Source organism: Mytilus californianus, unplaced genomic scaffold (genome assembly GCF_021869535.1).
Source record: "Mytilus californianus isolate M0D057914Y unplaced genomic scaffold, xbMytCali1.0.p SCAF_5, whole genome shotgun sequence".
Taxonomy (NCBI): Eukaryota; Metazoa; Mollusca; class Bivalvia; order Mytilida; family Mytilidae; genus Mytilus; species Mytilus californianus.
In genome coordinates this window covers 25,631,999-25,645,095 of record NW_026262701.1, presented here as the reverse complement: position 1 = coordinate 25,645,095, position 13,097 = coordinate 25,631,999, and the positions used below count along the sequence as shown (strand labels likewise).

The 13,097-nt window shown below is 32.4% G+C and overlaps 1 protein-coding gene across 1 annotated transcript; it reads left to right on the top strand.

Moving 5' to 3' along the window:
* Positions 1–2,973: 2,973 nt before the first annotated feature.
* Positions 2,974–10,534, top strand: LOC127701922 (tyrosinase-like protein). Its single transcript, XM_052205892.1, has 3 exons — positions 2,974–3,345; positions 5,319–5,431; positions 9,037–10,534. The coding sequence occupies exons 1-3, from the start codon at positions 2,974–2,976 to the stop codon at positions 10,532–10,534; spliced, it is 1,983 nt and encodes a 660-aa protein (XP_052061852.1).
* Positions 10,535–13,097: the final 2,563 nt, after the last annotated feature.

Below are 13,097 nucleotides of genomic sequence, written 5' to 3'. Positions count from 1 at the left end.
GATATGAAATACATAGTGATCTCCTGATTTCATAAAGTAAATTGGTTTTCAAACTTATCCTCAAGAATCGAACACCAATTGACCTCTTGTCGATGTTTTGGAATACATTTCGCTGTTGGGATTTCATTTATTTCATATTTAAATTCACTAATAAAACAATCTATGTATTGACATTATTTATAATTCATTTATAATAAATCGTAACTGTATTATAATCATTGGACTTGACGTGAAAAGTGCATTTGACATGATTGTGCGTATTATTCAAACATATAACATGTTACTTTAATTATTCTTCCCTTAGTTTATTTATTTTGTATTTACATTGTATCATATATCAAATTTATTTCTTCAGTGTATGTTCTCTGGTGTTAATATGTCTTTTGATTGAGTTAAGCCATTTCAATTGATATTTTATAGTGTGTCTTTCTATGTTGTGATGTTACACTATTGTTTCAGATAAGGTTGAAGGTTTGGTACCATTAAAACGTTTAAACCCGCTGCAATTGTTTGCACCTGTCCTAAGTCAGGAATCTGATGTTCAGTAGTTGTCGTTTGTTGATGTGGTTCATAAGTGTTTCTCGTTTCTCGTTTTTTATATAGATTAGACCGTTGGTTTTCCCGTTTGAATGGTTTTACACTGGTAATTTTTGGGGCCCTTTATAGCTTGCTGTTCGGTGTGAGCCAAGGCTCCGTGTTGAAGATCGTACTTTGACCTATAATGGTTTACTTTTATAAATTTTGACTTGGATGGAGAGTTGTCTCATTGGCACTCATAACACATCTTTTTATATCTATAGACAGGCATGCTTTGCATGACTTTTTTGTTACTTTTTATTGGATGATTTTGTACTGTTATCGATCCATTGCCCATCCTGTGTTTGTCAGTGATAAAACCCCTCTATCGCCAATCGAGGAAAAAATATAATTTTTTGTTATTATTAAATCAACATAGACTTAAACCTAATTATCATAGGTAGTTTTTGGTATATATCAAGATTCGTATACGTCAACGTATAGATATGATTGGATTCGTTAAAACGGTTATAAACTGACCGGACTCTATACTGATAAGTATATCAATTACTGAATATATAATTGAAAAACGATAGAAAATAATCCAAATTAAAACCAATTTGGATTAATAAAAATTAATACTCATAAAAACAAATTGAACTCCGGCATTGTATTCGCATTCATCATTATATTCATATGTTAGTTAATTTAACATGATCAAGTAAACAATAATTCTACATGCATTTTTTTTCAAAGATAAAAAAAAACCAAAAAAATACCCTAAACTTTTATAGGTTTTTATATAGTAGTTATATACTTTATCATACTGAGAACAACCTCGACTTAGCCTTTGATTAATTTGTTTTATTTTTGTGGTTGAACCCCTGAACTTTTCCTTAACAAAAGCAGGAGATAATTTGCAAAATTTGTTTTTCCTTAACGTTTGTCATACAATAAAACAAAAACCGTGTGCTACGTCAGGTCAGTGTCCGGGATACATACTTCTTTGTACCTGCCAGATTAAATGTTTCACTGGTACGAATATCATTAAAATGTCACAAAAGCATAAATATTTTCAATAATGAATAGGGTACTTTTTTGGACGATTAAATGCACATGGACCACCTTGCGTTGTATATATAGCTCTGACTATATAAAAGGTTAAAGTCGACGCTTCCATGATTAAACAACCTGGAAGTGAGGTGAAGTATTAAATTAGAGAGCTATTTTCTCGTTTTTTTTTTTTAAATATGGAAAGTAAAACGGAATTGTATTATGATTTGAGTATGTCTGCGAAAGAAAATCTAATTTTTAAAATTAAACTTTTTAAATAGAGCACTCAGCACTTGTCGTGAATAGAATTTATATTTTAAAGACAAAATCATACGAAGGTCTTTTAGATATATAATTAACAATTAAAAAGGACACACGTTGGAAATGTTTTATTCTAGTTCGTGATACAAGTTTTGTAAAAGATAACTAATTGTTACAGTAAAACGTAAATACACAAATTAGGTACATGTAACAGTAGGCGTTTACGTACATTTTTCTCTGATTTCATTGTCTATTAAAATATTGCATACAGTAATTTAACATCATGACAGACATTGTAAAGTACTTTATTAAATTAAGATCCTTCATGGTATGCTCATTGCTAATGTTAACATGAAGAGACATTATATTTGTCAATGTCTTGATACCAAGCGGGACCGCGATGTAAGTTATTGACAAGTATAATACTTAGCTTATGTAAGAATGAGCAAAGAGCATGATATGAAAAAAAATCGATTCTAAAATTCTATATTTGTTGAACTTCACTTGGAAACGGTAGCCATTTTGTTTCGATAAGGCAAAATCGCTCTAAAACCAACATGTGTTTTATGATTAGATAAGAGATTTAGCAAATAAATGCAGACTTAAAGATTTTATTGAACTTCATAGCAATCAACTTCCACAGACTTATTCATTTAGATTTTCGGCGTCGTTGAAAATACAACTGACGTTGAAAAAATATCATTTGTAACGTACCAATGTTTAGCTGGAATTAAAATATCTGAGAATGTTCATTCATCCTCACTGCTGTATTTAAATGAAATATCATGGATTCGGTCTCTTTGTACATCTACTGTAAATAAAATATTTAATTATTCGAAACGCCAAGTAAGGTTTTTATAAGCGAGATTTGACACATTGTTTTGACTTTTCGGTTTTCAGTTCTCTTCAACATGACTATTTGTTCTTTAAACTGATTTGATTCTAACGCCACTGATGAAACGTGCGTCTGGAGTACATAGGATTGGTATCCTTGATTAGATCTCAAATGTGTGTCCTTTAGTTTTGAACGGATATCTTTATGTTTAATAACTTGTAATTTTTATTTTTATTTCATAATTGTTAAACATTTATATGTGTATCCTATCGTCGCCTTTAGATATTTTTTTCATATTTTTTCAGACAATGACGTCTTATTTCCTTTTGCTGGTTCTTATTCCGGCGTCAGCACTTATTATGGAGGATACAGTGCCACCAATGTTAGAAGAATGCTACTCTGCGCAAGTTGCTAAAAATACAACTCCATATGACGTTCAAACGAACTGTTTAGAAGGCTTTTTGGGACAAATGTACAAAAATACTAGCACTTTACGTCTAGGGAAGGATGCATTCGACTGGTTAGATTCTCTTGGTAGAGAATTACACATTCGGCTGAGACGACAATCAAGGGACAGGTATAACAGAAACAGATTGCGCGTACGGAAAGAAATACGAACATTAAGTGAAAATGAAAGGGAAAATTTTTTAGAAGCAGTACAAGCATTGAAGGCAGATAAAGTAAGTTTATCCCGCTGGTTCGACATACTTGAACTATTAGAATCAAACATTCACTGCAATTAAAGCCTTTGTATGAGATCGATACGAGGATATATCGAAGTATATTGACTGAGGACGAAGTCCGAGGATATACTTCTTTCTGGACGATATATCCTCGTTTCGACTACATATAAAGGTTACAATTGTTATATTATTATTGCCAATAAGCCAGAAGTAAAGCACCACCATGTAATATCACTTTTATATGAATAACTGTGCAATATCGCTTTTCTAAAAAAAAATTAATCATTATTTTGTTGTTTTTGGTCACATTTTAGACGAATGTATATATATATATATATTTAGAGTAATTATGTATATATAAACATATATATATAAAATGTATGAATAATAGCCAACAATAAATCTTACGGGGCGATGGATCATATAATTATGATACAGTACACTACAAAATATAATATATAATAAGCAAGTCTAAAAGGGTACAACATCACCAAAAAAAATAAAATCATGAACAAATGTTAAATATTTCGGATAACTAATATCCTACATCAGTAAGATGTCAAATGGTTCTTATCTTGACATGTGGTAGTCACACTATAATAGTAATCTTGATCGTTATACAAATTATATATATATAGACTTGTTTTGTTTTATGAGTTTTGTTTAATGAGGTGTAAGGTTTTGGAAAAAAACATCAATAGTTCAAAATTAAGCTGTATTATTGGTCTTTTTTCAAACATAAACAACTAGTATTGTTTTACATTTTATAAAAAGAAATCGACACTAATGAATGCTATTTGTTCATAAAATCCTCTCCGTATATTACCATCTTATATTAGTATCGCTGCACAAATCTTAAGACTTTTATATATGTATTTGATATACTCTTTGTTACATAGTTAAATTTCACAAAACGTAATGATAACGTCCATTATCACATATTTTTTTACGAAAACATTAGCTTTTGCATATGCAATAACCGCAAATTTGCCCTAGTCATATTCCTGTCCGGAGCAAATAACCAGTTATTGTGCCCTGTTGTGACGTCATAAGCAGTTAGTGTGCCCTTTTATGACGTCACACGCTTTCGGAACAACAATGACGGACGGGACACGTCGATTAAAATGACAGCGGAATTTGTTAAAGAAATAAAGAACACTAATACTAAGAGAAAATATTCAAGGACTACACATTTGAACGGTTGGGGAGCTGCGTCCAGATGAAGTTATTTCAATGGAGGACACAAAAATGTATAATCTTTGCCAGACGGAATAGTAAAATTATTTCTACTTTTTTAAGCATTTGTATAGTATGTGATAAATATATTATAACATATCCTTTTCCATATGGGCCCTGGTATCATCCCTCGACCCATATTGGGACGTTACCGGAGCCGATATTATCCTACCAGTTTTACCTTTGATCACCAGGGATGCAGGGATTGTCCTTAACGACGTTATTATGGACGACGTTTGATTGTTCTTATGTCACGTTACATTGATTGTTCGTTCCTGATCTAGTGTGGGCTTAACAATGTTTCAATCGGCAATCCTCGCGTGAATCCACTACTCTCCTTCTATCCATGAAGGTACGGAATCGGCCGAGTTGTGACGAATGAACAATGTTTATGAATATCTTTTCTTTTATCAGTCGTTCAGTCTCAGTTCACACATGTAGAAATCTTTATATTGGGAAAATATAGAATTGTTGAGTTAGATGTTTGGCGCAGTTTCTGATATGCCCGCTCGGATATATTTATTTATGAACTCAACTTCAAATATTCAGCCTTAAGTGTACACTCATCTTGCTAATTTTTCAGCTTTCTTCCTCATTTCAGACTTTTTAAATTTTAAGTATTCCAAACTAACCCGTTTGTATTCTTTTTTATGGATAGAGATAATTGAATGATTTCATATGATAAATTTTACTCTGAATATAATTTGTTCATTTGTCAATGATATATGTTTTAGTCGGTCAAACCAAACCAATATGATGTGCTTGCATTGATGCACCAAGGAAATGCCGTAGATTCTGCACATGGAGGCCCAAACTTTGTCAGCTGGCATAGATATTATCTCTTATTGTAAGTTGTACATTCTTTGTTATTACATGTACTAATAGTTCTAATATGATTCCCATATCTACAAATACTATAATGAGATTGGTCCGTTAGAATTTTTTTACGACATGACAATTATGGATTTGACGGTAGATAGAGGCCAATAAAAATAAACTATTTTTCAAAAGTTGCAAATGTTTGGGTTAAGAATTATAAGGATTAAACACATTTATATATTTTCTTCCTACATAAAAGTCTTTTTTCTGCCTTTATTGACGTATAATTTTGACTGCTCCCTTGGTGTTTTCTATATTCTAGTATACAAAAGAAATCCTTTTTTAAAGGAGGGGCGAAAGATACCAAACGGATATTGAAACTCATAAGTCGAAAACAAACTAACAAAGACATGGCAAAAAAAAAAGAAAAACGATCAAAATCGATTAAAACACAGCTAATGAATGAAAGATTATGTTACGATAAATATATATGATGTTTAATAACCTACAATTTTTAAACCATGTTTTATTTGCGAATGAATATTAATTTTATTAGAAACACTTCTAGGATTTACATAACCTTTAAAAACAAATTGTCAATGTTGATTGATTGTAAATGAGACAACTAATCGCCAGAGTCCCTATGACTTAATTGTAAGCAATAATAGGTCAACATACGACACGTAAAATTAAACCATTGTGGTGACGTCAGCCTATTCATTTACCGTGGATTCTTTTTCTAGAATCAACGCTTCCTAAATCTGCCGCTGAAATTGACTCACCAAATCATATTCAATTGTTTCCTTTGTGCCTAATTTCATTCAGTTTGAATTGGTTAATTTACTGATTTCTGTTCACTAATGGAATTAATTTAAAAACTTACCTTTAATATTTGTAATTTTTATATGCCTTCACTGGGAATCGAACCCTTCCTTGAAATCGGTTATGTGTGACTTACATCAACACACAGATAAAACCTCTCGGCTACCAATGGGTTACACTATAGATGTCTATTTTATATATTTAAATGAACATCTGATATACATCGGTTCATCGGACACACAGGGCTTGTACCTTTATATAGACACAATAGGTAGTCGTATAGTAAGAGTTGGTAGCCGCGAGGTTAGCATGGTTAAAATCAATGAGTTAAAGATAGGGATTTGTCGGTTTAGGTTCGAATCCCTGTATTCTCTCTGTTGTTCCAATTCTTAAGTTATCCTGGTTTTTTTTTTCTAATTTTGCATGTTATAGTGGATATTTTTGTTATAATAGCGAGTCTTACCGTTTTTTTTTATTATTATTGGCTATTTCACATGTTTGAAACAAAAACGATTACATTCTATTTGTCAATTTTTGTTTTATAAATATAGTATGATTTCATCTGTTTTACTACATAATTTTACAAAGGTTTGTTCGAAAATTCCTATGCGAAAAAATCGTGATGTGCCTAGAGTGCTAGAAAAATTTCGATAACATACTTATTATATATACTTTATCTATGCATTTTGGTCGGGTTGTTGTCTCTTTGACACGTTCCCCATTTCCATTTTCAATTTTATTAGAAATAATTTCGAATATGTCTTATTTTGTATAAACAGATAATATTCATATGCCTGGTAATATAAAGATCTTTAAAGGTAGAAGTGTTATATTTGTATTTTGTCAACCAATTAATTGTGATCTGAGATTTATCAATGCAATTTTTGTTTAAGTTATAGATACAATGGATAAGCGTAGATTCATGAAAAACAAACCATTCGCCCTCCGGGCTCATGGTTTCTTTTTCTAGAATCCACGCTTATCCATTGTATCTATATAACATAAACAATGAGCAAAACACTTACCACTTATTCAGCAATCAAATGCCCCGAAATGACACAATGTGAAACTAATCAAACGAGAGAAAAAACGGTCTGATTAATAGACCTTATCGCTATTTGGAAATCTGCGCCGCTTGACCCGAGAATCTGCGCCACTTGAACTATTGACGTCATACAACAATCACTTTTCCATTGTGGCGTCAGATATTTTCTATTGTGATGTCAAAATTTTACGGGAACCTTTGTGATGTCCAGTAATGGCGGACAAAAAGCGATAAGGTGAATAACAAAACGATGAAATAAAACAAATATGACAGACAATAGTCACCGACAGCCACTGAATTCCAGGCTCTCTATTTGCGACAGGCATTTAAAGAATTTTGTGGCGTAAAACATGTTTGTGAGCGCTTAACCCTCTCCTCACTTTGGACAGTGGTATAACAGCACAATATAAGAACAAACCGTAAAAACTATAAAGCACAAAAACAACTGACACAAAAACAATAGACACAAAGCATCGATATAAGAGTACTCGCTAGTTCAAAGCCCTTTGCATTGATAAATATATCATGTTCCCCAAGACTAATGCGGATTAGTGTTTAAAATTATTAAAATGGGGTCAAACGCCCCGAATACTTTATGTTGGGGGAGGGGGGGGGGGGGGGGGTAACAATTACTAATGCCTGAAAATATAGATCGAGTTCTTCTTCTTGTTCCGCCTTCTTTCCTTCACCTGATCATGTGGAAGTATTCAAAAGTACAAGTCAGTTGACATATATAAGAATAAGGAGATGTGGTATGATTGTCAATGGAACAATTATAGAGCAATGTCTCGATAACAGCACAAAATCATTAAACTCATCTAACGAAATCTAAAAAAAGACATGCACGCACGCCTGTCTATGTGTGAGCAAATAGCACAAAAACGTCAAATGTATTTTTTACGTTAGGTCCTATGAATATGATACATTTGCGTTTTTATTATAAATGAACGATACATAATGTAAATACATAGATTGTCTTAAAGAGTAAATCTAAGTAAACAATCCACACAAAACAAATCCCATTAGCAAAATGTATTACAAAAACTTCGACAAGAGGTCAAAAGTTTGAAAACAAATTCCATATAACAAATTAAAGATGTAATCAGGGAGTCACTGTGTATACATGTACACAGAGACATTCAATGTACACACATGATCAAGGTCAGTTATTTAATTGAATGCATTAATGTTTTGCACTCAATTACTCAGTTGGTCTGCTTGTTTCTGTTTAATACGATACAATACTGCGCAACAACAACAAAAAACGCAAGACGCCAAAACTTAAGAATGAGCAAAACAAACCCCGCCTTTAAACAGCGATGAAATCAATAGTGGGTGTAAAAAATGCTTTAATGATTTACATTAAAAACTGGCATAGTGTGTGTATGAGATACGCGGTTTCGTCTTTGAAAGTATTGTAATGATTACAGGTCATTATCTTATTTCCAATAATAAACATAAGCTTAAAAACATCAACGGTACCAATTTTACTGCAGCAGATGCGCATTTCAATAAGTAATGTTTCTTGAGTGAGGCAAAGTATTTCCAAAACCTAACACAAATGTGACAAATTCATTAAACTAATTTTGACCAAAAAGTTAAGCCGAACCCAGACAAGGAGTCAAAGCTATGCATGATAGAGTAAAATTACATAATTTAAAATGATTTCGAAATTTTATAATTCTGACATAACATTGAAACTGTTATATTTTACCTATTTATTTGTTTTGTTATTTGTAAATATAACCAATCGTTTAAAAATACAGGTTCGAAGATGCTCTTCGGAAGAAAAATAGACGAGTGACTCTTCCATACTGGGATTCAACATTAGATTTCTTGATGGATAAACCAGAGGATACTATCTTATTTACGGAAATATTTTTGGGGAACCCGAAAGGCATTGTATATTCAGGTCCGTTTGCATTTTGGTCAACTCCAACAATTCCCAAAACAATTTTAAGACGTGACATTCCAGGATCATTCAGTTCTCTTATTGATCCGCAAAAATTAAAACAAGTGTTTCGAAAAAAATATCACAGAGAAATATTAACACCGACAGCTGGATCAGCCGAGGCCAATCTTGAGGCACACCATGATGGTGTTCACGTGTGGGTTGGAGGTGAGGATGGACATATGGGAGGCGTCTACACTAGTCCAATGGACCCCGTTTTCTTTCTTCACCATTGCTTTATAGATTATCTTTGGGAAAAATTCAGACAAAGACAGAAAAGGTTTAGAATAAATTCAGAAAAAGATTATCCATCAACTTCTGACTCATTTCATTTACCAAATAGACTTATGGATAACTTGAAACCACCAAAAAAGAATATTTATGGGTACAGTAACGTATTTACGCGTAATATTTACAGATATGCACCTGCCCCGACTTGTAAAAACAGATGTGGAAGAGCTCATAAAGGTTTTTTATTTTGTGATAGAAAGAAAAACGCATGTGTTGCCAGATCTAGATATGATTTTATGCGTGAAGATGGATTTAAAAGTGTTAAAAACTGGTACAAGGGGGGAATTAAGAATAGCATACCAAACAGTCTTAAAACTCAAACAGTAAACACCAGGACACGTATTCGATCCAATGTTGACGCCGATGCAGGAGTACCCTCCGGGTTTGTTTTGAAAGAAGACATCTCCAAAACTAAAGCTAACAAGGCTCCGCCAATCAAACGAAAATTTAAGGCGCGTATTGTAGATCCTAGAACTAACAGTCGTCAACGCAGATCAGTTGATGCTATTTTCGTAGGCAATAATGTCAGAATTGCCTTTGATATAAATTTGCACCTGAAACAGGAGATGAGAAATAATAGTTCATTCAATTGGATTCCATATAACTTAGACAATTTGGCTGTGTCCCCAATAGCGATAATAAACAAACACGAAAGAAATCGTAGCCCAGGACATGACCCACTTAAAACCGAAAGAACATTCAACATTTCATTTCAAACTGATGGATTTTCCTATAGTGGTAGACATCTGGAATACATTTCTGTAGATGAACGCACACTCACGTCTGAATCAGTTGGTCTTATTGCTTTTGAGAAACCAGTATCTGGAGAAACAAAAGCCTATGTAAGGGCGTACGACTCTTACGGTAAATTATGTCAACCAAGTTGTCTGGTATCAAAATTAACGTATAAGGAATGTTCTGGGATGATAAAGATTACATCCGATTATCCTCGTATGTATGTGGATTCATATGATTCAGATTCAGATATGAAACCATTTTTGAAGTTCGTTTGTGTAAATTAAGTTAATCATGAATTTTCGTTATATGTCTATCGAATATTTAATATCGATGTCAAAAAAATTGTACTAATTGTTCTAGTATAAGATACAACCTTTATCACAAATAAAAGAGAAAAAAAAGAAAATACTTATTGTTTTCGCCAAGTTTCAAACTTTTTTTCCTTCAAAGATTTCCTTTAATTGTTTTTCTTAAGATTAGCGGTCTTTGAATTATAAAATTTGGTATAAATGCATTACTACGTGAAGTCTCTTACAGTGTTTCAATGACCAGTAAACAATATAAGACACATAATTCATATTGGAGTGTACATTTTCCTTAGAACATACACATTCAAGGTCTGGGATCCAACTTGTTTACAATTGCCCTGGTTCTTTTTTTGCTTGAATATCTAGTATTGTCTTCATATCCTTATGTTTATGAGCGGCTTTACCATTTGATAGATGTATTTTCTATTATGTTTTTCTTTTCCATGAGCATTTCAGCAGATTCATTTTTACTTCTTAACAAGATGTTGTACTTTTTACAGAGAACAGTACTATATAGTACTCAATAGATTGTATACTGGCTATAGATGAAATGCTTTAACAAGTACAACCCTTTTGATTCAAGGACTAGTACTCAACAAAAGTTGTCAATAGAATCTCGGACACTTTCTGGATTTACCCTCACCATGAACGCTCATACCAAAACAAAAAATGAAACGAAGGATTTATAAATACCAGAGGAGCTGTATGACCAAGAGGGAGTTTAAGATAATAGTCAAATGTATCTAATGTCAGTAATGTCTGAGGGAGTTGGAATTTTAGTTTCTTAATCATTTCTATATTTATCAACGGATAATTTTTGAAATGATGTTATAAATCGTATTAGTACCGAAGTACTGACTACTAACCTGATAATATCCTCGGGGAATTACAGTTGTATCAGTTGCTAGCCAACGGAATTTTAGAAATATTATATATTCCAGATATATCCTATTAGTAATTACTATTAGTATATGATAATACAAATATGGAGATATGGTATGATTGTAAATGAGTCAATTATACACAAGAGACCAACGGACAAGTATACAAACAACTGTTTTACCGATTAAGGTGCTTGACAAGTATTATTACCATCTCATATACAAATTATGTAATGTCATGCAGATCTGAGTTATCAAATGTTCAACAAGGAACAGCAAACTAGTGTTAATTAAAAGATATCTGCATTAAAAATACCAAATAGATATAAGAAGAAGTGGTATGAGTGCCAATGAGACAACTCTCCATCCAAGCCAAAATTTATAAAAGTAAGCCATTATAGGTCAAAGTGCGGTCTTCAACACGGAGCCTTGGCTCACACCGAACAGTCAGTTATAAAGGTCCCCAAAAATTACTAGTGTAAAACCATTCAAACGGGAAAACCAACGGTCTAATCTATATAAAAAACGAGAAACGAGAAACACTTATGAACCACATCAACAAACGACACTACTGAACATCAGATTCCTGACTTAGGACAGGTGCAAACAAATGCAAATGTCTATTTAAACTGTATTAGTATTTCCTCTTTTCCTTGATTTAATAAAAGCATCCAATTTTCATGTTTTATTCAAATGTTTGTCTTATGGTTACACAACGTTTACCAAAGTAGTAAAAAACTGAGTTTTGTCGCTTTGTTCGAAGAAAATCACTATTTGCAGCTTAATTTATAAGCAATGGACAATTAAACACTTTATGTTGCCTGGACCGACATCAGTTAATATAGGGTCAAAATTTAAAATGACATAGGAAAACAAAAGGATATCGATTGACAGTTAGGTACATTTTTTTATTGTAATGTTTAAATCTTTGGTTCCTTGATAGTACGTTGCTTCTTAAAAGTTATTTCATGTTACGGACGCCACCATGTCTCGGTCGGAGGTAACATAATTAACTTGACTGTGACGATCAGGAATATTTTCGATTTGTCACGACCACAATTCCGTCCTCCTTTCATCGTACACTAACTACGACATACATCTGAAATTTGAAGCTAATAGAAAAACATAGCGATCGCAACGTGACAAACAAATACTCCACTTCATTGCCGTTATAAATACAGTGACAAATTTGCAATTAAGGACACTTATTGCAATTTACATAATTTTAATTTAAAAGTTTAGCAAACCAATGAAATCATTCTCCATCGTACCTTATAGATAAAATTAGCGGCAATAATAAACAAAATCCTAAAAAATTCCGTGTCAAAGAATGCTTGCAGCAATAAGTTTAATATGATTAATGAAAATATTTAATGACAGTTCTTATGTAAATGTGTTTGCTCATTAAAAATGTAACTAGTATCGTTAAAGAATTTATATATATAATACATGATGAACTTGAAGTAAAGATTCTAGGTACAGAATTTGTTTATCGTCTTAAATACGCGTTATTTTATTTGTCTTTGTAAATGATTAACCTTTACTGTTTAGTCATTTTTTGGTAATATCCTTTTGGCGTGTCTCGGTACTTATACATCTCGCCTTTGTGTTTTTGTGCTATGGTCTTTTTGTTATTGTTGTCTTTCATTTTTGCTTAT